This window comes from Sardina pilchardus, chromosome 6, assembly GCF_963854185.1.
Source record: "Sardina pilchardus chromosome 6, fSarPil1.1, whole genome shotgun sequence".
Taxonomy (NCBI): domain Eukaryota; kingdom Metazoa; phylum Chordata; class Actinopteri; order Clupeiformes; family Clupeidae; genus Sardina; species Sardina pilchardus.
Window position 1 is genome coordinate 3,020,399 of NC_084999.1, and position 25,761 is coordinate 3,046,159.

The window sequence follows — 25,761 nt, forward strand, 5'->3', positions numbered from 1 at the left end:
GAGCCTACAGGGTGTCTTAATCCCTTATACGGTATGATTGTTACCAAACTCCTGCTGAAATATTGATGCCAGACACAGGTGCCAAGTGTAGTTGTGTGTGTCTTTAAGGGCGGAGAGTGCTTTTGGTGGACAGCAACATGCTTGGGGCTGTTATCTGAGCGGAAGGAACTGTGCAAGGGAGAGAACACCTGCCGCGCTCAGGTGAAACTGAGACAGACACCAGGAGCAGCTTCACAGAAAAAAAAGGGTTGTGGAAGAAGAAAGGCGTAAAGTGGAAAGAAAGGTGCACGCCGAAACTACAACCAAAGCTGTTGAATTCTGAGTTTGGGTATCGTTCTTCTTGGACATGCACTGAAGAAGGGCCAAGGGCTTCCAAATCGCGGACACTTGGAGAACCTCAAGCGTCTCTCGTGAGCCTGAGCCTCCCCGTCCCAAGTCCCGCCGTGGGAGAGGATGGACGCGCCCACAACCCCTGTGGCCACGCTGGAGGTGGACGTGGACCTGGGCTTTGCCCTCTTCTTCTTCTGCCTCCTCTGCCTCTTCCTCCTGGCCACCATGGTGCGCTGTGCCCAGATGGTTCTGAACCCCTACAGTGCCATATCAGTGTCCACCTACCAGGAAGAACAGGTACAAGAACAGGGCTGAAGACGGAGGACACGAGTGGTGAAAAAAAAGGACTTGCTGGCAGTAGCACCAGGGAACAGGGCGTAAGAGTACATGTTTGTTGATTATGGTGTGAGGAATTAAGACTTTTACCTGTTTTGTCATTATTTTCTGATGGATGATGGATCCCATCTAAATTAACACTTCATCATTGTCCTGTAAAAACGTGACGTTCTTTGTGACTAGTGATATGACTTTTGGTTTCTAGGAATTCATTCCTAGACCTAAATATGTTTTGCTCACACAGAGAAAGTCAGTTTGCTTTAAAAAGAAAAAAAAGAGCTCAAGTTGCATGACATTCTAGAAGGCAGTGTAAACCAAACAAATCTAATTTATTTGAGTGCACCTCTGATTCACTGAACCTGGTAATTGAGTGAATCAGCTTTACAACTAGGCTGCTCGTATTGCTGAAGCATTTACATAGATAGAACACGGTCACTGGAGGACAGGACAAGCACACTAAAGAATGGATTAGAGAGACAGAGTCTACAGAATTAACATAGACCATTTGCAGTGACTGTCCAGTGTACAGTTTACATAATTGATCATTTTTAGAAAATAAGAATAGAAAAAATATATTAAATGAATATACTTTCATGTTTGTCATGTTCTCAAAAGGTTTGTGTTGATGGCACCCAGTATAGGATTAAAACAACTGTCCTGGGTCTTGATTTTCAGTCACACAGCATTGGAGCATCCACACAAGTCTGAATATATATTTGGACTGCCATTATGTAGCCTAAGGGATATCGGCCGACGAGGTGACGTGTTGGATGGAGATCATGGGGAGATGGGGGAGCCATGTTGCCTCTGCATAGACATTATCTCCATTGTTTATTTATACTTCACAACGAGTTTGGTGAATTACTCTTCAAGTGTGAAACGGCCAACAAGTTCAAACTACTTCAAAGGTAGTCTGTTTTTTACGGAGTTAATGGCCACCCCATCAGCCAGTCAGAGAGGAGAATCCCCAGAGATAACGAGACATGACTGACTGAGCATGTGACTATACCCCTTGTGCCTGCCAGTGGTGGCTGCTCTGCCACTTGTTGTGTGGACCATACATCAGCTGATGGCTGCAGCAACTATTTGAGCGGTCATTTGAGAATAAATACATCTTGCAAGTGTTTTTTTTATAATGACTGTGTGGTTAATGTAAATAGAGATATAAACAACACATGGACGTGTTTATAAGACTACAAGAGGAAATTAAAGAGCAGGCCATACCATTTCCTGTAAGTGACCTTTCTCATTTATTATTATTTTTTTTTTATTATTAATTACAATGGCTAGGTGAAATTGCCATAACTGCATGAACTAATGGTGTAAAAAGTACAATGTTTCTAACATCAAAGAAAAATGATCAGTGAGTAACTGGTCTCCTCTTTTGACTCAATCTTGAGTGTTTACTAGTCCGGTCTTGTAACACACACACACAGTCTACTACAGTAGCCTACATGCTTTCTTTTTATAGCAGTATGCAGGAATGTAGACTAGCCTACTGCTTTGTTTTGGTATCACATTCAAAGCATGCCTAATGATGAGACAGGATGAAACCCTGATACTCTCTAGTTCTGCATACGACAGCTTTCACAACATAGCCTACGCATGGGCCATGTATAGCCTATAGGCCTAGGCTGTGTGTGTAGAAAATATACCTCATATAATATGCTCTCCTTTGTGTCTTACCAACTTTTTAAATGGTTTACAAATGTAACTATTTTATTGTTATTATTTGTATGTCGCTTTGGACAAAAGCGTCCAAAATACCATAACCATTGCCATCTTTACAAGTTTTCACTAATTTGATGGACAAGAGAGTGGAAGGCCTATCCCCTTGACTAACTTTCTCCTGTTATGGCCTACATGGAGCACTCACTTCCAGCCTGTGGAGGTAGGCTATGGGCCTACCACTTGATGCCCCTGCTATGGCTCCAGGAAAATCAAACCCGCCTAAAGAAGTGTCAATCAACTCTGAATGGGATGCGGATTGGACCGGGGGCGGGTTCAGTTTGCATGCTTGCTGTGTCGTTAGATGAGTTGCCCTCAGTCATCAAACTCACCGAAAAATTAAAACTGCACAACGATATTGTGCATAAATGCATGTCGTCCCATGAATACGTGCACAACATATGATTCTAACTGTGCTATTCGAATATTCAGTAAAGAAATAAGGTAAGACTTTGATTCTAACATTTGAGCTAACTGCAAGTTGGCTAAGCACACACATACAATCGACGTAATCGTTTTCAGTTCAACTAATTTGACTAATTGTGTGTTTGTGTTAAATAGAGACCATGTTCTTCATACATAATTATTCTATCGCTCGTTAGAAGTTTACAACAAGGCAAAATTATCTGCTGTCTAGGTCAAAACAAAACCAGAAGTTATGTGTTGCGCTAACTTGCTAGCCCGACATTGTTCGCAAGGTATTCTGGGATTTGTGTGTAGTTCTAAGCATTTGTCAGGACACATTCATTTTTTGTGATTGTCTCGGCTCGATGAATACAAGACGATAACAAATGTTTTGCATATTAAAGGTAGTTTACATATATAAAAGTAAGATCATTCTTATTTTTCTACGAATAAAAACCTTAGTTAAAGATCATATCAGGGGCAGTAAGCAAACTACAATTACCGTCATTCTCAACACGTCAATCGCATGGTGTCCAGTCAGTAGCATGTTTCAAAACAAAGGGCATTAGAGCTGTTAACGTTGTAAATGTTCAATTTGCTCCATACTTCCTGATAGATAGGAGTGGTTAGTGTGCATGTAGTAAATATGCCATCTAATTCTGTCCCCTGTTCTCTTATGACTTGCTGCCATGAAGTCGAATCGCTAGCCAGTAAATTAGCTAGCTATTGGCACTGGCTATTACATAGCTTGCGTTAACGTTAGGTAGCCATGGTTGCAGTCACTGAGTGCTCCGTGACAGTATGTTAAATGTTAGTGATATAATGTAAATCTTCGTAATTTCCAAAGTAATTGTATGTTAACTCGTGAGTCATTTGTGGCAGGTAGTTTTGCATGCCACGAAAAGGGAGAAGGTCTGAGGTTCAGAAGAAACGCTTTCAAAAGAAGAAGCTCTCTGGCTGTGGAATTTCAGGTAACTGTTTATACGAGAAGGTAATGTTAACTGTTGTATCTTACCTGGACTGAAGAAGAAGGCTTTTGAGGGCTTCCTTCATACAGACTGAGGTGAGTTACTCTAGTCTAGAGACCAGACACTGTTGTGAGTGGTGTAGCCCAAATAAATGTAGTCAAAAGTTATGGAGCTTGGACTGAAGTTGTTGCTTGGCTTTATTTCTCTCCATGTTATGATACAGTATTCTAACATACTGTACATGGGTCTAAGTTAATGCTGTTTTTTTTATAGATGGTCTACCACAGTCTTCTGACCTGGCTCAGTCCCAAAGGGAAACAGGGACCGTATTGCTCAGTGTTTATCGGCCTTTATCGACAACCTATAATCAACTCAGCAAACTTAACAGACTAAGGTGGATGCGAAGAGAATCTCGCAAAAGGGGACTAGGGACAAAGGAGTTTTCACGTAAGGATATTGAATTCATCAGGCAAAAATGTAGTAGTCACATGTTGTAGCTTTATTCTCAGTGTATAATGTAGGTGTTGAGGTAAAGATCTTGCAAATGCCTTGCAAATGCAAGTAGCATAAGTTGTTGCACAAGCATACAATGTAAGTAGCTCAAGTTGGTTGCGGATTGGATTTCTCACTCTGGAGGATCTAGCCTGAAGTTGTCATACGCACAATTCTAGGCAGAATGTGAGTCTGATGTTGCTCCATTGGGGCGTAATTATGGGGCGTGTTTGAACCGATGCAGGCGGGCAGATGTCTCTGCACTCATTGAATTGACCTAACCAAACAGAGCAACAAAATATCTTTGCTTATAATGGCTTGTATCGTCCGGTCTTTTTTGAAAGTTATTGCGCTGTCAGTATCTTGTACAACACCCGATAGCGAAATCTTAGACAACGAAATATGCAGCAAAGTAAGTGTGCTCAGATGACGTGATGGATGAGGCACTGTTGGTCACATGTCCACCATCGTATAAAACCCGCCCTGACACATTGATTGGTACGAACAGCTCTAGCCTGGCAAGCCCTCCCAGTGACGTAGCCTAACACCTTCGGCGTTGCTGTCGCTGGTCTGGCCAACTGCTCATCGGGCAGGATTTCTGAATTCCCCAAAACTGCGGAACTGCCCCCTTTGGTCGAGAACCAATCAACTTTGAGCAGCTCCAACGGCTCTGGGTAGAGGCGTGTTCAAGGCAGAGGAAAGAGTGTTGTGATTGGTTTAAACTCAGCAAACTCCTTTCTGACATCGACCAGTAGCAAATCGAGGCACTTAAAGGAGGCGGGTCAACCCAGCGCTTGGAGAAACTGTTGAGAACAGGCTCTTGGTCAGACCAAAGTCTCGCAGAGCTTTGAAAGTCGATGGCAATCAGGCTAGAACAGCTCTGGTTCGGGCATAGTTCCGTCCCGACGAAGCAACGTCAGACCGAACTTACCGACCTCAAATGTTGTGGGGCGGGGCTAAGTCCAGCTGGCCCCCAGGCTGTGGATGATGCTGTTCTGGTCCTGCAGAGGCATGCCATGGGCTTTTCCCTCTCATTTCTATCTGCTTCCTTGAATATGTAACATTCTTAAAAACCACCATGTTTGTGTAAAACTCTCTCTCTTCTCTCTTTTTCTCCCCCCCCCCTCCGCCCCTTGCGCCGTGCCCTCCGTCACTCTCAGGCCTGATGGCGATGGAGATGGAGGTGGACCTGGGGAGTCTGGAGCAGGAGCTGGAGGAGGAGCTGGGGGTGTCGCTGGACGAGCTGAAGCAGTGGATCGAGGAGCAGGTGGAGCAGAGCGAGGTGGTGCAGCAGCGCAAGGCCCAGCTGGCTGAGCTCTCTGACTGGGTGGAGCAGAGGGAGAGAGAGGTGGCCACCGTGGATAGCCTCTGCCACAACGCCTCAGAGTGAGTGTGTGTGTGTGTGTGTGCGCGTGTGTGTGTGTTTATAGTACTGAGCTCTCCGACTGGGTGGAGCAGAGGGAGAGAGAGGTGGCCACCGTGGATAGCCTCTGCCTCAATGCTTTAGAGTGAGTGAGTGAGTGAGTGAGTGAGTGAGTGAGTGAGTGAGTGAGTGAGTGAGTGAGTGAGTGAGTGAGTGAGTGAGTGAGTGAGTGAGTGAGTGAGTGAGTGAGTGAGTGAGTGAGTGAGTGAGTGAGTGAGTGAGAGTTATAGTGCTGAGCTCTCAAACAGGGTTGGGGGTGGGCGGTCAGAATGAAGAAGTGTGTGTTTTGGAGAATGTAAGGAGCAGGTGGAACAGATGTACAGTATGTTATTGATATGTGTGTGTGTGTGTGATGTACAGTAATGTTATTGACATGTGTGTCTGTGTGTATGTGTTTGCAGATCTGTTGGGGAGTGTGAGGAGCTGGTCAAGCAGGTGTACACTAAGATGGGTCTGACGTATCGGGAGAGCAGTTCGGAGGATGAAGGAGGCGGTGTTGTGGAGGCCTCGGAGGTCATCGAGATCGATGATGACGACGACGATGACGTGATAGCCGTGGGGTGTGGTGAGTTCCAATCCAATCCAATCCACTTTATTTATATATTATATATTATATATAGCACAATTTAAGCAAACACAAGGTTTCAAACACAGAGTGTGCCTCTCTTCCCTGCTACTCTCTGGGCTGCCGTGTTGTGGGAGTAGCTGTTCACGCAGTAGGTATTTAATTGGTTTGTGTGTTGCAGTGGTCCCACCCAAGAAAATCACCACCCCAGGGAAAGACTCTGTGGTAAGACAATTCTCTCAATCTGTGTGTGTACCGGTATGTATGTGTCCACACTTGTATTTTACACGTCTTAGAGCATGTCTTTTTAATGTGATGCGTTTGTATATGTATGTCAATTAATGTCTCTAAGCATGTGCGTTTCATGCATGTTGCTTTGTATGTGTGTGTGTGTGTGTGTGTGTGTGTGCGTGTGTGTGTGTGATTGTATCTCTTAATGAATATGTGTGTGTGTGTGTGTGTGTGTGTGTGCGCTGTAGCTGAAGGAAGCGTCTGCAGCGATCCAGCGTAGCTCCCAGCAGATCCAGAAGCTGGCCCAGACGGTCAGCAGCCCGCCGGCCCCCCCCTCTGCCGTTGGCTCCAGCCCCCAGAAGTCGCCCATGGTGACGCCGCTGCGCTCGGGGGGGCTCAACGTGCCGGCCGTGTTTGTGTCGCAGGCGCCACGCAACGCCCCCACCCAGCCCAACGCCAACCTCAAGGAGGACGCCATGAAGGTGGACATGACCATCCTGGGCAAGAAGCGCACCAAGACCTGGCACAAGGGCACGCTCATCGCCATCAAGGCCATAGGTCAGTTGGCAGTGTTGACACACACACACACACGCACACACACACACACACACACACATACCTATTCTGAACATAGTACTCAAACCTGACCATCCTGGGCAAGAAGCGCACCAAGACCTGGCAGAAGGGCACGCTCATCGCCATCAAGGCCATAGGTCAGTTGGCAGTGTTGACACAACACACACACACACGCGCACACACACACACACACATACCTATTCTGAACATAGTACTCAAACCTGCAAACCTCTTGAATTTCCCCTTGGGGATCAATAAAGTATCTATCTATCTATCTATCTATCTAACCTTATATTTGGACAGGCAGACATGAGTATGAATCACTAGTTCTATACACACTATGCAAAACATTTGTACATGCACACACACACACACACATCCACAAATCTATTCTCCACTATAGTGCTCATACTTTATACTTGGACAGACGGACATGAGTATGAATCACTACTTCTGTACTCATTATGCAAAACATTTGTACACACACACACACACACTCTCACACACACGTGTACATACACACACTCATAAAGGCACAGAGAGACATTGATATTCCTCTTATGTGAAATATAGAAAGGGGTGTGTGTGTGTGTGTGTGTGTGTGTGTGTGTGTGTGTGTGTGTGTGTGTGTGTGTGTGTGTGTGTGTGTGTGTGTGTGTGTGTGTGTGTGTGTGTGTGTGTGTGTGTGTGTGTGTGTGTGTGTGTGTGTGTGTGTGTGTAAAACAGTTGTACAATAATGTGAGTTGTTGTGCTCTGCTTTGCCTCCTAGGTAGCACTTTTAAATACAAGGTGAAGTTTGAGAACAAGGGCAAGAGTTTGCTGTCTGGCAACCACGTGGCGTTTGAGTACAACCCCACCCTGGAGCGGCTGTATGTGGGTGCCCGCGTCGTGGCCAAGTACAAGGATGGCAACCAGGTGTGGCTCTACGCTGGCATCGTCGCGGAGATGCCCAACAGCAAGAACCGCATGAGGTAAGGAGAGATGGTGAGGAGAGTGTGTGTTTGTGTGTGAGTGAGTGAGTGAGTGAGTGAGTGAGTGAGTGAGTGAGTGAGTGAGTGAGTGAGTGAGTGAGTGAGTGAGTGAGTGAGTGTGAGTGAGTGAGTGAGTGAGTGTGTGAGTGTGTGAGTGTGTGAGTGTGTGTGAGTGTGTGAGTGTGTGAGTGTGTGAGTGTGTGAGTGTGTGAGTGTGTGAGTGAGTGTGTGAGTGTGTGAGTGAGTGAGTGTGAGTGTGTGTGAGAGAGAGGGAGAAGTACAAGGGGTAAATGCTTGGGGAAAAGGGAGCTCACTGCTCAGATTGTCTGTTTTTGATCCCTAGTCGTGTTTGTTTTGTTCGTGTAGGTTCCTGATCTTTTTCGATGATGGCTATGCCTCCTACGTCAGTCTGCCAGAGCTCTTCCCAGTCTGCAGACCACGTAAGGACTCTTCTCCTGCCCTGTAGCTCATGACCTCACTGGATTAGTCTGGACACTCAGTCTCATCATGTTGTACCTTCCTCTTCCTCCTGCTCTTCCTCCTCTCCTTTATCTGCATGCCTCCTCCTCCTCTCCCTCTCCTTACTGATACTCCTCCTCCTTCTCTCCTCCTCCTTCTCTCCTGCTCCTCCTCTGCCTCCTCCTCCTCCTCTTCCTCTTCCTCTCCTGCTCCTCCTCTGCCTCCTCCTCCTCCTCCTCCTCCTCCTCTTCCTCTTCCTCTCCTGCTCCTCCTCTGCCTCTCCTTACTGATACTCCTCCTCCTTCTCTCCTCCTCTTCCTCTCCTGCTCCTCCTCTGCCTCCTCCTCCTCCTCCTCCTCTTCCTCTTCCTCTCCTGCTCCTCCTCTGCCTCTCCTTACTGATACTCCTCCTCCTCCTCTCCTCCACCTCCTCCTCCCTCCAGTGAAGCACACGTGGGAGGACATTGAGGACGCGTCGTGCCGGGACTTCATTAAGGAGTACATCACGTCGTACCCCAACCGGCCCATGGTGCTGCTGAAGCCGGCGCAGCTCATCAAGACGGAGTGGGAGGGCACCTGGTGGCGCAGCCGCGTGGAGGAGGTGGACGGCAGCCTCGTCAAGATCCTCTTCCTGGTCAGACTCGCATCACTTCCTGTTTACGGGAGACGGCTTTCAGAAGGGCTTCATGTCCTACAATAGGTTGTGATATAAAAAGCAGGTGATTAATTAATTGTGTGTGTGTGTGTGTGTGTGTGTGTGCGCGCGCGCGTGCGTGCGTGCGTGCGTGCGTGCGTGCGTGTGTCTGTGTCTGTGTCTGTGTCTGTGTCTGTGTCTGTGTGTGTGTGTGTGTGTGTGTGTGTGTGTGTGTGTGTGTGTGTGTGTGTGTGTAGGACGATAAGCGCAGTGAATGGATCTACCGTGGGTCTACGCGGCTGGAGCCCATGTTCAACTTGAAGATGAACACGGCCAACAACCAGGAGAAGAAGGTGGCAGGACAGCTGAGGACCCGGCCCAACATGGGTATGCCGTGTGTGTGTGTGTGTGTGTGTGTGGGTATCTCTGGGCTGAGAGAGGATGATGGAGAGTGTGTGTGTGTGTGAGTGTGTGAGTTAATGTGAATATGGGTAACTGCTGTGCTGAGTGAGCGAGAGCACGAGTGATCAAGTCACAGAGTGAAAGTGTTGGTGTGGGTGTGGGTATGCAAACTTACATGCTAAACGTAAACTAATGCTAATACTTAGCTGATAATAATGCTAAACGTAAACTAGTACTAATACTAAGCTGATAATAATGCTAAACGTAAGCTAGTACTAATACTAAGCTGATAATAATGCTAAACGTAAACTAGTACTAATACTAAGCTGATAATAATGCTAAACGTAAGCTAGTACTAATGCTAAGCTGATAATAATGCTAAACGTAAGCTAGTACTAATGCTAAGCTGATAATAATGCTAAACGTAAACTAATACTAATGCTAAGCTGATAATAATGCTAAACGTAAGCTAATGCTAATGCTAAGCTGATAATAATGCTAAACGTAAGCTAGTACTAATACTAAGCTGATAGTAATGCTAAACGTAAGCTAGTACTAATACTAAGCTGATAATAATGCTAAACGTAAGCTAGTACTAATACTAAGCTGATAATAATGCTAAACGTAAGCTAGTGCTAATACTAAGCTGATAATAATGCTAACCCAATGGCCCCGCAGTGCTAATACTAAGCTGATAATAATGCTAAACGTAAGCTAGTGCTAATACTAAGCTGATAATAATGCTAAAGGTAAGCTAATGCTAATGCTAAGCTGATGATAATGCTAACCCAATGGCCCCGCAGGAGCGCTGAGGACTAAGGGGCCAGTGGTGCAGTACACCAGTGATCTCAGGGCAGTGGCCCAGACGGTCGTGCAGAGGCCCCTCACCACCCAGCCTGCACCCCCAAAACCCCCCCCAGGCCCCGGCCCCGGCCCCCCAGCACAGATGCTCCGCCCAGAGTGAGTACAGCCGGCCCTCTCCATTGGCTGGAATAGATACATTGTTGATGTCCAGATGATGAGTAGAAAATAGTTTTGTTTATGAATCTTACTGATTTCACAGATGAGAGAAATGTGCTAATCACTAACTCTTGCAAAGATCTTTGCTAGTTGTTCCGTGTTTATATTGTGTACGTGTCTGAACTCCTTCCATCTCTCTCCATCCATCCATCTCTCCATCCCTCTCTTCATCCATCCCTCTCTCCATCCATCTCCATCCATCCATCCCTCCCTCCCTCTCTCTCTATCCCTCTATCCCTCCCTCTCTCCCTCCCTCCCTCTCTATCCCTCTCTCTCTCTCCCTCCATCCCTCTCTCTATCCCCCCCTCCCCCACAGGAGCCCAGACAGTCGCTTCAAGTTCCAGGTGGCGAAGAAGAGCACCACGCCGTACGTCCCCCAGCGGCCGGGTCTGCTGCCCACCCACCAGGCGCCCGTCAAGACCGTGGTGCCCATCCCCAGCCAGGGCAGCCCGTCCAGGTGGGCATCAGCAGATACTGTACCATAGTGAAGAAGCAGCCAGTCAGGAGGGCCTTAAGCACTCACACTGGCTCACACGTTTTCCTGTAGCCTAGCTGGTAAAGCAAGCGACCGTACACGCATGCACAATGTTCAGGTTATGGCCCACTTGAGAGCCCATACTCATGCAATGTCCAGCTGCACACTGACTAGGTAAACATGTGGGCAGCCTCTTTAAAGGCCTCTAAGACTAGTCACTAGAGTAATGACTTTGCTGGGGGTGTTAAACTGGGTGGCATGGTCTGCTAATACTTGCATACTCTAGAATATGAAGGCAATATTCCTCCCCCTCTAACACTTCACACTTTTCTCTCCCTTCCTCTCTCTCTCCTTCTTTCCCTCTTGTCATCCCTCTCTCCCCCTCTCTCCCTCCCTTCCCCTGTCCCACCTGCTATACCTCCCTCCCTCCCTCCCTCCCTCAGGTATTTCCTGGTGCAGGCGGGTGCGGTGCAGGCCCTGTCCGGCACGGTTGTCCCGCAGCCCCCGCCAGCGTTCCAGATGCCGTCCCTCCCCCCGCCCCTGCCCCCCTCCCTCCCCAACGAGCGCATCCCCCACGAGCCGTCCTACCAGGCGCCCAACGACCGCCTCTTCTACATGGCGCACACCTGCTCGCACGACTGCCTCCGCCGCATCCGGCCCGCACGCGCCGACAAGTACCGCGGACGCAACCCGCTGCTCACGCCCCTGCTCTACGAGTTCCGCCGCATGACCGGACGCAAACGCCTCAACCGCAAGGTCCGACACCCCCCCCCGGCACCATGGATACGCACACCCTGCCTCTCGTTTACACTCTGATCCTTAAGCACAGTTTCAACATACACACGCTTCACACAAAGCATACAAACTCCTCTCACGTTAATCTAGAGACTGCTTACTCTTACCTTGACAGAGGCTGTGGCTGAAAGTATTATATTATATTATATTATATTATATTATATTATATTGTTTCATGTTTGGAGAAGTAAAATATCTTTGGCTAAATTTTGGGTTAGCCCTTTTGCTTCATTAAACAGTTGTCCTTTCTAATCAATCTCTTAAAGCTTCTGTGATAATGACAGTTGAGTAATAGTGCATGTGTTAGGTGGAGGTGGTGTAGTCAGCCCTGCTGCCTGCTGTGTGCTGTGTGCTGCTTGGCCCTGCTCTGCTCTGCGGCGGCTGGTGTGTGAGAGTGCGTTCTCCTCTCCCCCCCCCCCACAGATGTCCTTCCACGTGATCTACAAGGCGCCGTGCGGCCTGTGCCTGCGCAACATGGCGGAGATCGAGCGCTACCTGTTCCAGACGCGCTGCGACTTCGTGTACCTGGAGATGTTCTGCCTGGACCCCTACGTGCTGGTGGACCGGCGCTTCCAGCCGCAGCGGCCCTACTACTTCATCCGCGACATCACCAAGGGCAACGAGGACATCCCGCTGTCCTGCGTCAACGAGATCGACACGACGCCGCCGCCCGACGTGGTCTACAGCAAGGAGCGCCTCCCCGCCGACGGAGTCTTCATCAACACCGACGAGGACTTCCTGGTGGGCTGCGACTGCACCGACGGCTGCAAGGACAAGTGAGTGGGGCACATGCGCACACACACACACACACACACACACACACACACACACACACACACACGTTGTAGATGCTGATTAAAAACTAAAATATGCACTCTAAGCTAAGATATACATTTTAAGCTAGCTAATTATGGTAGTCATTGTATAATCTATTTGATTTGTTGTTGAATGTTGAATGTTCTTGTTGTTGAATGTTGAATGTTGAATGTTCTTGTTGTGGCCATGCTCAGTCTTGCTCTCTTCTCTTGTGTTGATCACCTGGCCCTCTCTGACGCCCCCTGCAGGTCTAAGTGTTCGTGTCACCAGCTGACCATGCAGGCCACGGGCTGCACTCCTGGCGGCCAGCTCAACACCACCGCCGGCTACTTGCACAAGCGGCTGGACGAGTGCCTGCCCACAGGGTGAGTGAGCATCCGTCCCCCGGCCTCCCGCTCAGGGGTCAGAGGTAACACTCAGGGGTCAGGGGTCACGCTGACTGCCCAGCCCCTCAGGCTAGTGTCTGATGCTCACCTGGGTACACGTGCTGGTGCCGTAATAGTAGTACCATCTCTCCCCTCCTCTCTCCATCTCTCCCCTCCACTCCTCATCTCTCCCCATCTCTCCCCTCCTCTCTCCATCTTTCCCCTCCTCTCCTCATCTCTCCCCATCTCTCCCCTCCTCTCTCCATCTCTCCCCACCTCTCCTCATCTCTCCCCTCCTCTCCCCATCTCTCCCCATCTCTCCCCTCCTCTCCCCATCTCTCCCCTCCTCTCTCCATCTCTCCCCTCCTCTCTCCATCTCTCCCCTCCTCTCTCCATCTCTCCCCTCCTCTCTCCATCTCTCCTCTCTCCATCTCTCCCCTCCTCTCTCCACCTCTCCCCATCTCCCCCCATCTCCCTCCATCTCTCCATCTCTCCCCTCCTCTCCCCATCTCTCCCCTCCTCTCTCCATCTCTCCCCTCCTCTCTCCACCTCTCCCCATCTCCCTCCATCTCTCCATCTCTCCCCATCTCTCCCCTCCTCTCTCCATCTCTCTCCACCTCTCCCCATCTCTCTCCATCTCTCCCCTCCTCTCTCCACCTCTCCCCATCTCTCTCCATCTCTCTCCACCTCTCCCCATCTCTCTCCATCTCTCCCCTCCTCTCTCCATCTCTCCCCACCTCCCTCCATCTCTCTCCATCTCTCCCCTCCTCCCTCCATCTCTCACCATCTCTCCCCTCCTCTCTCTCCATCTATCTCCATCTATCTCCATCTATCTCTCCCTATCTCTCCCTATCTCTCCCTATCTCTCTCCATCTCTCTCTATTTCTGTCTGCTGTGAGATCATTTGGAACTGAGTCATTCCACCCAGAGGCCTCATAGTGTGGAAGGGCATGAAATTAAAGGTCTATTCTAGTTTTATTTAATTGGCACAGACGTTCCACAGCTGACCAGTTGTCAGGTAGAGACGTTGCTGCTGCTCCATAGTGCACCTGCTATGAAGTGATTAATACAGTGGGATAGCATTTTATGAGTGTGTTTAGGAGTATATTAATGTGTCATAATTCCCTCTCATTCTCCTGCCATCTCCCCCATCTGTAGCATATACAGTACGAGTGTAATACATGTGTTTATAACCTCTCTCCTCCTGTTTCTCACCCCCTCTGTAGGATATACAGTATGAGTGTAATAAGTAATGGTCTATGAGTGTGTGTTTATAACCTCTCCTCCTGTGTCTCGCCCGGTCTGTAGGATCTATGAGTGCAATACATGTGTTTCTAACCTCCCTCCTGTTTCTCACCCCCTCTGTAGGATATACAGTATGAGTGTAATAAGTAATGGTCTATGTGTGTGTTTCTAACCTCTCCTCCTGTGTCTCGCCCGGTCTGTAGGATCTACGAGTGTAATACATGTGTTTCTAACCTCTCCTCCTGTGTCTCGCCCGGTCTGCAGGATCTACGAGTGCAATAAGCGCTGCCGCTGTAACCACCAGATGTGCACTAACCGGCTGGTGCAGCACGGCCTGCAGGTGCGGCTGCAGCTGTTTAAGACCCAGAACAAGGGCTGGGGCATCCGCTGCCTGGACGACGTGGCCAAGGGCTCCTTCGTCTGTATCTACGCAGGTGAGCCACATGTGGCGTTCACTCTCCCACACAGCCACTGGTCTGTATCTACGCAGGTGGGCCACATGTGGCGTTCACTCTCCCACACAGCCACTGGTCTTGATCTACGCAGGCGGGCCAGATGTGGCGTTCACTCTCCCACACAGCCACTGGTCTTGATCTACGCAGGTGGGCCAGATGTGGCGCTCACTCTCCTACACAGCCACTGGTCTTGATGCTGCATTACCCTTCCAGAATATTGCACTTGATGCAGACTACATTGATGTACAGTATCTAGTGTTCAGTGAAGAAACACTCAGAAATGGCCAGATTTATTGGGGGAAAACTGATACTTCTACTTCACTTCATTTCAGTCACATAACACACTCTCTCACACTCTCTCTCTCTCTCTCTCTCTCTCTCTTCTCTCTCCTTTTCCTCAGGCAAGATCCTGACGGACGACTTTGCGGATAAGGAGGGTCTGGAGATGGGCGATGAGTACTTTGCCAACCTGGACCACATCGAGAGCGTGGAGGCCTTTAAGGAGGGCTACGAGAGCGAGGCCCACTGCTCCGACAGCGACGGCAGCGGAGTGGACATGAGCAGGGTCAAGCTCAACGCCAACGCCACGCCCGCCCTGCAGGTCAAAGCCGCCATCAAGAACGAGGACAGCAGCAGCAACGGCGGCAAAGGTCAGAGGTCACTGATTGAAGAGCTGCCCGTGTCTGGGATGGGACCACCCTCCTCTGTGTTGTCATTTCTTCCTCTGTGTTGTCATTTCCTCCTCTGTGTGGTCATTTCCTCCTCTGTGTGGTCATTTCCTCCTCTGTGTGGTCATTCCTCCTCTGTGTGGTCATTTCCTCCTCTGTGTGGTCATTTCCTCCTCTGTGTGGTCATTTCCTCCTCTGTGTTGTCATTTCCTCCTCTGTGGTGACATCAGACAGCAGTTCTGTAGCATAACTTGTGCATTTGTTGTGTGCTCTTTGAGGTAAATAAATGTAAAAAAAGTACTACTGCGTTGTCAAACCAATAGTGTTGAAGAGCTAATCAAGTTGAAGTCAAGTTGAAGTTTTGGCCCAAAAAATGTCAACAAGAACTCCGCTTTTTGCTTGTACGTATCTGTCCTTATCTAGGATCTTCGATGTGTCATGTTCTTTTCATAAGAGCTCATAGTCACCTCACATCTGTTGTGCTCTGCTGTGTGTGCGTGTGTGTGTGTGTGTGTGTGTGTGTGTGTGTGTGTGTGTGTGTGTGTGTGTGTGTGTGTGTGTGTGTGTGTGTGTGTGTGTGTGTGTGTGTGTGTGTGTGTGTGTGTGTGGGAGCAGGCAAAGATGATTCCTCAGGAGATGGAGAAGAGGAGGAGAACGAGGACTCTAACGACGATGACGACGACAGCTCGGACGACACGTTTGTGAAGGACACGTACTACTCGTCCAGCTCCGTGTGGAGGAGCTACACCACGCGCAGGCAGGCCAAGGGCATCAAGGAAGGTGAGAGCACAGACTTATGGGAAATGCAGTCCTCATTTGTAGGGGAACTATACCGCACAAAGGGACTTGAAGGGAAGTGAAGAAGGCAGAGAAGCATGGGCCATGAATTGTGGGATATTTCGTTTTTCTTAATAGAGTACTGAAGTGTGACGTTACCTTGAATTTAAGGTTTTTAGCCCATGCTATAACAAAACGTTATAGTCATGAATTTGTTCGTGTCGGTATAATATGTGTTGTAGTATGTGATTCCTACAGTGTAAAGAAAAAGTACTAACGTCTTAGAAATGTTGTAAAAGTATTTAGGTAGATAAAAGAAACCACTACTATGGTCACCTCTATGGTTAGATTGGTTTGTTTAGATCTAGTAAAATTGCTGCCTTGACAACTCTACGTCATGGCTTCGGTGCTCTATAAAGTGTGTGTGTGTGTGTGTGTGTGTGTGTAGAGGGGCTGCAGATGGGGGGGCTGCAGAAAAAGGTGGCAAAAAGACTTGCAAAATTCTGTTCTGTCTCAGCTATCATTGGTAGTAGGCAAATATGGAGACGAAGATGCTTTGTTTATCCTTGAATCTTGAATGCTACATTAATAAGTGTGTAAGCCTAGTAGATCTGTCACCATGTCATTGACTTTTCCCACAGTGTATCATTTGCTTGTCTTCTGGGTCCAAATAAAAGTAATCAAATGTGTGTGTGTGGCGTCTCAGGGAGCCAGGACAGTAAGGATGGCATGAGTGTGTCGACGGAGGGCAAGGAGGAGCGCAAGCCGCCGCCCATGCCAGAGGAGAGCGGCAAGAGCAAGGTGGCGTCGTGGCTCAGCTCCTCCCCTGGCACCAGCGGCGCCGTCAAGACCGAGGGCATCAAGACCGAGAAGAAGGTGAGGGCACACACACACACACACACACACACACACACACACACACACACACACACACACACACACACACACACCTGGCGGGTTGGTAGGGGCAGAGGGTAGAAGGGCACACACACACACACTCCTGGCGGGTTGGTAGGGGCAGAAGAAGGTGAGGGCACACACACTAGGGCTTTGACTTTTGGCCAAAAATCATATTCGAAGTTCGTTTGGTTATTAATATCAAACTTCGAATGTATTCGAATATTTGTTAATAATATTTTGACCATTATTTTTATGCTATTGGAAAAACACGCAGCATTCATTAAGCCGAATTTCCTTTTCCTGCTCTCCCTCCGTCTCTCTGTCACTCATGCGTCTGTGTCTCTCTCTCTCTCTCACACAAACATACACACACACACACACACACACACGCACACACACGTTCACAGCCCCTCCACTCCGTGCAGACCGCGTCTGTCTCCATGAAAACAAGATCCCTGGAAGCTTGATTGCACCGACATAACGCTGTTCAGGTGGAGGCACTATGCATACAACTTTACCAAACAGTATAGCCTAAGTAGCCTAAACTCATTCTCCATGACCCGCTTTCTCTCGTCCTCCCTCGTGCGCGCTCAATGGACACCCGTCCCTCGACATGCATCCTAAACCTTCACAATCGTGAAAGCAATGACGCATAGAAGACAACAAGCTAAATTATCCGGTTAGCATGATTAGCATGCTGCACAGATTAAAACTCTTGCATTCAAGTTGATTGACCATCTCAATACCAATGTCTTCCAACTCCAAGACTTAAAAGGGCCTGTCCCAATGAGGAAGTTACTAGCTTACCTTGAAACTTACACACACGTGGGGAAACTGAATAGGCTAGTCAAACCACTCGCTAACATCACCTACAGGAGCCCAGATGAGTAAGAATAGCCTTGCTAATGAGCTCATGATTCACGACTTTGCAGATGTGAGAAAGCTGCTGAATCTGAAAACAAAGTTTGCATGCAAACACATGAAAAATAATGCTCATAACAGGTTCGAATATTAAGAGCTGCCTAAAATTCGTTCGAATATCATATATTTTTCAAAAATTCGAATTATATTCGAATAACGAAGTTCGGAGTCAAAGCCCTAACACACACACACCTGGCGGGTTGGTAGGGGCAGAAGAAGGTGAGGGCACACACACACACCTGGCGGGTTGGTAGGGGCAGAAGAAGGTGAGGGCACAAGTTAAGTTGCTGTGTGTAATTTACCTGCCGGTTTAAGTTGCTGTATGTAATTTACCTGCCGGTTTAAGTTGCTGTATGTAATTTAACGATTCTGCAAAACTGGAAAAAAAATTGGACTATTAGTACCTATGACGCTAATAGTTTGTGATCTGCTCATTCAGTACTGAAAGGGATTTGTTTGAGGATGTAAATGTTAACTTGGTTTTCTTGTGTGTGTGTGTGTGTTCAGGAGCCAGTGGACTCTAAGATAACGTGAGTAGCCTCTAACCCCCCCATCTCAGACAGCATCTGTAGGAAGCACAACACTTGCTCTGGTGCTCATGTGCTCATGCTGCTTTGATGTTTGTGTTCGCAGTGTGAAAACGGAGGGAGGCAAGAAGGCAACGGTACTAACACCATAACATAACCATACGCAACATACACACACACACACACTACTTGGAGTGTTCTGTCACATGCAACAACTATCCCCCAATGCACTCATACACTCTGTCAGTGTCAGTGTGTGTTAGGGCTTTGACTTTTGGCCAAAAATCATATTCGAAGTTCGTTTGGTTATTAATATCAAACTTCGAATGTATTCGAATATTTGTTAATAATATTTTGACCATTATTTTTATGCTATTGGAAAAACACGCAGCATTCATTAAGCCGAATTTCCTTTTCCTGCTCTCCCTCCGTCTCTCTGTCACTCATGCGTCTGTGTCTCTCTCTCTCTCTCACACAAACATACACACACACACACACACACACACGCACACACACGTTCACAGCCCCTCCACTCCGTGCAGACCGCGTCTGTCTCCATGAAAACAAGATCCCTGGAAGCTTGATTGCACCGACATAACGCTGTTCAGGTGGAGGCACTATGCATACAACTTTACCAAACAGTATAGCCTAAGTAGCCTAAACTCATTCTCCATGACCCGCTTTCTCTCGTCCTCCCTCGTGCGCGCTCAATGGACACCCGTCCCTCGACATGCATCCTAAACCTTCACAATCGTGAAAGCAATGACGCATAGAAGACAACAAGCTAAATTATCCGGTTAGCATGATTAGCATGCTGCACAGATTAAAACTCTTGCATTCAAGTTGATTGACCATCTCAATACCAATGTCTTCCAACTCCAAGACTTAAAAGGGCCTGTCCCAATGAGGAAGTTACTAGCTTACCTTGAAACTTACACACACGTGGGGAAACTGAATAGGCTAGTCAAACCACTCGCTAACATCACCTACAGGAGCCCAGATGAGTAAGAATAGCCTTACTAATGAGCTCATGATTCACGACTTTGCAGATGTGAGAAAGCTGCTGAATCTGAAAACAAAGTTTGCATGCAAACACATGAAAAATAATGCTCATAACAGGTTCGAATATTAAGAGCTGCCTAACATTCGTTCGAATATCATATATTTTTCAAAAATTCGAATTATATTCGAATAACGAAGTTCGGAGTCAAAGCCCTAGTGTGTGTCTTATTCTCTTGGTTCTGTCATATTGATGTTTCAAGTCCTATTGCCTTCTCTTTCTCTACCTCCCTCCATATCTCTCTCTCTCTCTCTCTCCCTCTCCCCATCTCCCTCTCCCCATCCCTCTCCCTCTCCCCATCTCCCTCTCTCTCTCTCTCTCTCTCCCCCCATCTCCCTCTCCCTCTCTCTCTCTCTTTCTCTCCCCCTCTCTCCCTCTCCCCATCTCTCTCTCCCTCTCCCCATCTCCCTCTCTCTCTCTCTCTCTCTCTCTCAGGATGTGATGAGTCTCTCTGATAGTGACGATGTGCAGACCATCAGCTCCGGTTCAGATGACAATAAGGAGCGAGAGAAGAAGACTCAGGGTAAAGGCCGTGGCCAGCTCCTGCTCCTCCTTCTGCTCCTGCTCCTGCTCCTGCGCTCTCCTCATGCACTCCCTTACGCAATGGGAACCCTAGGCAGACTTCAGCTAAATCTTCACTGCAGTGTCTTCTGATTTGTAGATTGAAAAACGTTTTCAACGCCAGTCTCTTAAGAGAATACCTGCTGTTTATCACAGGTTCTCCCACGACTAGACCTGCTCCCTCTCTCTCTTTACATAATATATTTGATTAATGTTGTGCTAATATTTTGAGCTCTTCAGGTATAATGTGCTTGAAGATTTAAAGGATTTGAAAGCAGCCATTTAGCAGTCGTTATGTCCATTGTATGATAACACCTAGTTGCAGCAGGCTAAAGGTGATTTATTTCCCTTCGGTTTCAAGAGGTTTCTGAGAAATGTCTGGTTTCATTGCTTGGTTTCTTGGTTCTGAATATGCTTTTCTTTAGAAAGGCTCAAACATCTGAAGTAGCATCTAGTGCAGCAACCGCTTTCCTGGATTCTGTCTGATGTTACACGGAATGACCCATGATAGCTTCAAACATTTCTGATAACTTCAGGCGCACAGATTTTTCTGCAAGCCCTGAGCCTTCATCATCATAACCCTACTCTCTCTCTCTCTCTCTCTCTTTCTCTCTCTCTCTCTCTCTCTCTTCCTCTTTATCTCTCTGTCCATCTCTCTCTTCCTCGTTCTTCCTATCCAACTCTGTCCCTCTGTTCTCCACCTCTCTGCAGCGGTGGTGAAGAGGCAGGTGGCGGTGAAGTCCACACGGGGCATTGCTCTGAAGACGGCTCATGGCATGCTGGTGAAGACGGGGCCGGTCAAGAGCCAGGCCGAGAAGGCGCCCGCTGGGACTCCGCAGAAGTCAGGCGGTGGAGGAGGGGGAGGAGGAGGAGGAGGAGGAGGAGGAGGAGGAGGAGGAGGAGGAGGGGGGGGTGACTCTGGCCTCAGGTCTACACGACAGTTCTTCGACGGTGAGGAGTCCTGTTATATCATTGATGCCAAACTGGAGGGAAACCTTGGACGCTATCTCAACGTAAGTACATTCTATGCGTACTGTCTATGTGCAGCTGTTTTAATGCAGATGTGCCATTTCAGAAGATGTTTATCTTAGGACGGTTCTCATCCAACTGAAAATGGGTTCTGTTAAGAATTCTTTGTACATTCCCGTAAACCAGAGCCATAGAAGGAGACGATGGGGGTTCATTTGGTCATGGGGCTCATGTGAACTGGAAAGAAGTGCTTGTCATTTGATTGGTGATATGCAAGATATGTATGGCTGGTGTTATTGGGCACAAAATAGGCTACGGTTGGTAGATGCGTGTGCGCATCTGCGAATGAATCCTTAACTTGCAGAGCTTCAGGTAATCATAGTCTACTACAGTATTTAGACAATGATTACAACAAAGTGAATTCCAACGACTGCCTTTAAAAAGCAACTAGAGACTTGGTAATTTAACTTATGCAAGCAATATGAACTTGCCATACAGAGTAGTGCACCAACACATCCCAGGCCAAAAAATGTTCAGGCTGAATGTAAGCCCTGAATGTAAACTGCTGTCAGCAAATTACGTTCTATTTCGTTTCTACTGACCGCCAGAGGCGGTGCTTTCAGCACCTGGATGTCCCATCACGTATACGTGTAGGTCGAGTGTTTGTACCAACAAAGTCACCTGTGACCTGGGTGACGTCGGCCCTGTGCGCCGGCACAAAAGGCAGGTCAACCCAGGATACGACTCTTGGCAATCTTCTCGTGGATATTCCGAGTGACTGCCAAGCTCTGGCGGTCATCCGAAACTCATAGAACCGTGGTTATTTGCATAACCCTCATTTTAATGCCAAACTTGGTCAGATTGTCATTTGTATCATATAAGGATTTATTTGTTGTCCATTAAGAGCTCTCTCTTGCCCTCTTTTCTCCCTGTCTGCCTTACAGCACAGCTGCAGTCCCAATCTCTTTGTGCAGAACGTGTTCGTTGATACCCATGACCTGCGTTTCCCATGGGTAGCCTTCTTCGCCAGCAAGTGAGTATTTCTGCAGGCTCTTCCATGTGACTTGCAGAAATGGTCAGAAACCCTGTTCCTGTGTGGCTGTGCACGCCGCCTGCAGGCTGGGCTTGGAGCACTGAACATTTATGGCCCGGGGCATTCCCATTTGGAGGAGTGGCATGATTGGGCAGTACTTCTGTCCCAAAACCCACAAATGCTGTATTTCAGTTTATACCAAGACAAGTGAACTTTTTTTTTTTTTTTTTGGTCATTGAGTGAGCTAGTGAAGATGAAACTTCTGTAGAAATTGAAAGTACAAGTTTCCCCATCTTGACGTCCACAGAAATGCAGTTAGTCCAGATTAACGCTGATAAAAGTCTCACATTTTCCACAACCTTTTTCCCCTCGGCCCCTCCTGAGCCACAGGTGGAGCTCAAGCGGGAAGGTGTGCTGCGCACTGGCAATGATAACAACTCCATATCATTTTATCTTGAGAGAGAGCGAGGGAGAGAGAAAGAGAACGAAAGAGAAAGGGAAAGAAAAAGAGTGCTGGAGATGTTACAGTTTTTCTCAAATGCTAAAACACATTTCACAAACGTTTCCTCCATGTTCCCCAATGTCTAAACACAATACCCTTTTCTAAAGCTACATAAGCACAACCACACCTTCTCACTTCAAAACTCAAACTTTCACACCAAAAGAGCAGCTCGAAGCTTACAAAAATGTAAACACTATACACATCATTACACACTACAGCAAAAAAATTGAAAACACAATGCTCAATTTGTGAGAAGGTTCTTTGTTTCATAACTGCCAATGCAGAGTAACGGATCTTCTTAGATCTCTGCAGAGGATTAGGCATTTGAAGAGTTCTTTTCCAAAACGCTATATCCACCATTTTACTAATGAATTTTCATAAATATATTTTTTACATTTTGTTTTTCAAGTAATCTCAGTGAAACTGTATTGGATTATGTTTAGTTACAGTAATTTATCTTTACTCAATAAAAACAAAACAACTGCAGTTTTATTACCTGAAACACACAAATGCTGTAAATACAGTAACATGATTTGTTACAGTACAGTAATGTCTATAAAATGGATTTATAGCCTTTTGGAAAAGAGCTCTTCATTTAGAGTTGTGAGTTTCATATGAAGAGTACATACAATTCTCCAAGTGCTAGCCTGGCAAGCCAAACTACACAGAAATGTATAGGCAAAAATATTTTTGGCCACTAGGATGCGTCTAGATTTCTAGGCTATCCAAGTACACTACTGTAACACAACTCAATGCAAAAACCAGAATCTATTGCACACAACAGTACTCATGAAAACGTTATCAGGGTGTGAAATTCTTTTTTCTTATGGGTGTGAAATTTATTTTCTTCGTTCACACCTCACACACACACACACCACAGTCACTGTGCGCATTAGCAACAAGTGTCTTCATTTTTGAGTCGTTGTGTGTAATGAATGACGCCAGGTGTGTTCATTGTGTTCAGTTATTGCTGACTGTGGCAAGCATTTTGCATCACATGAGCTTTCATTTGAGAATATGTTTTGCAACATGTGTTTTAGCAAGGAAAAATGTGCTTAGATTTATGAGAACGGAGGATTGTGTTTTGAGAATTGTGTCTTCATGTGAAATGTGTTTATGGTATTGAAAAATTGTGGCTAGATTTAGTAAATGTGTTTAGACAACTGGTCATTTGGTTGAGAGGATTGGCTTTTGTGTTTTAGCATTTGAGAAAAACTGTAATGAGAGAATGGTAGTCATAGTGGCATGGACATGGTCTGACTTCAACATGTCTTTGTGGGAAAAGGTCTGGCCCCGCATTTCATGTGTATGGTACTATAGAAGTATGTATTGTATGCACTAAGGGTGTCACGATTTCTATTTTAAGTCGAAATGGATCGAAATTACAGTACATCTCAAGCTCGAACTTTGAACTCAAAGATAGAATCGACACTGTAGCCACACCCCTAAATTCACAAAACACACGTGTTGAACTGCGGCATCAACACTCCTCTCATGCTGTGTTGTTTCATTTCACTATGTTCACATCATGTTTAATGTTTGTTGTGTTTGCAACCTCACTGTTGGAATGGTTTCAAAATAAAAAGGGCTTTCAAAATAAAAGCCCCCCGAAACAACAATATTTAAAAAAAAAAAAAAAGATCGAAAATTGAGTCTTTAAAATCGAAAATTAAATCGATTCAAGGATTTGGAGAATTGTGACACCCCTAGTATGCACATGTGTATGTTGATCCTGCCTGTCGGTGTGTGTTGTATCCTAATATTTGTGTGTGTGTGTGTGTGTGTGCCATCAGGCGTATCCGGGCGGGCACAGAGTTGACGTGGGATTATAACTATGAGGTTGGCAGCGTGGAGGGCAAGGAGCTGCTGTGCTGCTGTGGATCCACAGAGTGCAGGGGTCGCCTGCTCTAACGGCCCCACACACCGCCAAACACCGACATGCGCGCCAAACATCACCGCCACGCGCCGCTAAACATCACCGTCACGCGCCGCCAAACATCACCACCACCCGCGCCAAACTCCCATGGCAGTGGCGGCCTGAACAAAGAAAGAAAGAAAGAATCAGAGGAGCACAGAAACAGGCAGCAGGGAGAAGCAGTCGCACAATCTTACACACACACACACACACACACACACACACACACACACGAGTGAAAGCTAAGGACGTTGGCCCAGAGAGAGCTGCTCCTTATGGGACTGCCCTGGTGTGGGCCTGGACCCAGACTGCGTTCTAGTCCCCAGAGAGAACTTCCTGTGTGGGGGAGAGGGGTCACGAGGACACTAAGCATCAGGGCTCAAGAGGACACTAGGCCTCACACTGAGGCTGGACATTGCAGCCCATGTTGTTACAGGACACCAAGTCCCACCATGCATTTCACCCGCCCTGAGTAGCAGGCCGCATTGCCTTACTACTGAGCCCATGGCACTGAGTGAAGTGACCTACATCTTTATCCTTCTCTCTCTCTTTCTGTTTCTCTTTTGTTATGGTTTTTCCCTCACTCTCATCCTTCTCTCTCTCTCTCTCTCTCTCTCTCTCTCTCCCTTTCTGTTTCTCTTTTGTTATGGTTTCTCCCTCACTCTCATCCTTCTCTCTCTCTCTCTTTCTGTTTCTCTTGGTTTCTCCCTCACTCTCATCCTTCTCCCTTCAGACCTTTTCTCTGTCATGCCATCTCTCTCTCACGGCATTGGTTTACCAGATTTCCTCTGTTTACTATCGGATTTGTTTTCCAAATGCAGTTTTGTATTAATTGTTGTTGTTGTTGTTGTTTTGTGTATGCCCAGGAGTGTCATTATGTACTTTAGTCTCAATTAAAGTTCTACATTTAAGGACCAAAACCCTGTTATGTTGATGTGGTACTGTACTGGTTGTGTCTCAGTTTTCTGTTTTTTAGTTTTTTAGCTTAATTTGCCTTAACTGATCAGCTTCGGGGTCATTGGAATGGATATTTGACTTATTTGGGTTGAATGATGACCATCTCGCTTCCCCCTAGCGCATGTGAGCGGATAAACCATGCTTGCAAGTTTGTGCCACTGAGTCGGTGGCATGACATACCGAACGTTTCACAGCCTCGCGATCATGCTCATGAAAAGGCAGACTGACCGATTGAGAAGTGTTGTAAAGTATACACGCTGTAGGGGAAGCTCTGCAGAGAA

General features: G+C 47.2%; 1 protein-coding gene across 1 annotated transcript; it reads left to right on the forward strand.

Moving 5' to 3' along the window:
- The first annotated feature begins 2,664 nt into the window (after positions 1-2,664).
- setdb1b (SET domain bifurcated histone lysine methyltransferase 1b) lies at positions 2,665-25,443 on the forward strand. The gene is made up of 27 exons (XM_062538113.1): positions 2,665-2,838; positions 3,682-3,770; positions 4,041-4,214; positions 5,420-5,645; positions 6,084-6,247; positions 6,429-6,472; positions 6,727-7,036; positions 7,824-8,025; positions 8,392-8,465; positions 8,927-9,117; positions 9,375-9,504; positions 10,323-10,479; positions 10,856-10,996; positions 11,458-11,770; positions 12,233-12,585; positions 12,874-12,990; positions 14,500-14,669; positions 15,092-15,340; positions 15,974-16,138; positions 16,842-17,011; positions 18,464-18,486; positions 18,590-18,620; positions 19,979-20,066; positions 20,816-20,886; positions 20,947-21,117; positions 22,018-22,106; positions 24,402-25,443. The coding sequence occupies exons 2-27, from the start codon at positions 3,692-3,694 to the stop codon at positions 24,517-24,519; spliced, it is 4,020 nt and encodes a 1,339-aa protein (XP_062394097.1). The 5' UTR covers positions 2,665-2,838; positions 3,682-3,691; the 3' UTR covers positions 24,520-25,443.
- Positions 25,444-25,761: the final 318 nt, after the last annotated feature.

Excerpts from the sequence above, each read along its gene's own strand:
- setdb1b (XM_062538113.1), top strand. The coding sequence starts at position 3,692 with ATGCCACGAAAAGGGAGAAGGTCTGAGGTTCAGAAGAAACGCTTTCAA. Across the intron at positions 17,012-18,463 it reads GCATCAAGACCGAGAAGAAG|GAGCCAGTGGACTCTAAGAT; the intron begins GTGAGGGCACAC and ends GTGTGTGTTCAG. Across the intron at positions 21,118-22,017 it reads ACCTTGGACGCTATCTCAAC|CACAGCTGCAGTCCCAATCT; the intron begins GTAAGTACATTC and ends TCTGCCTTACAG.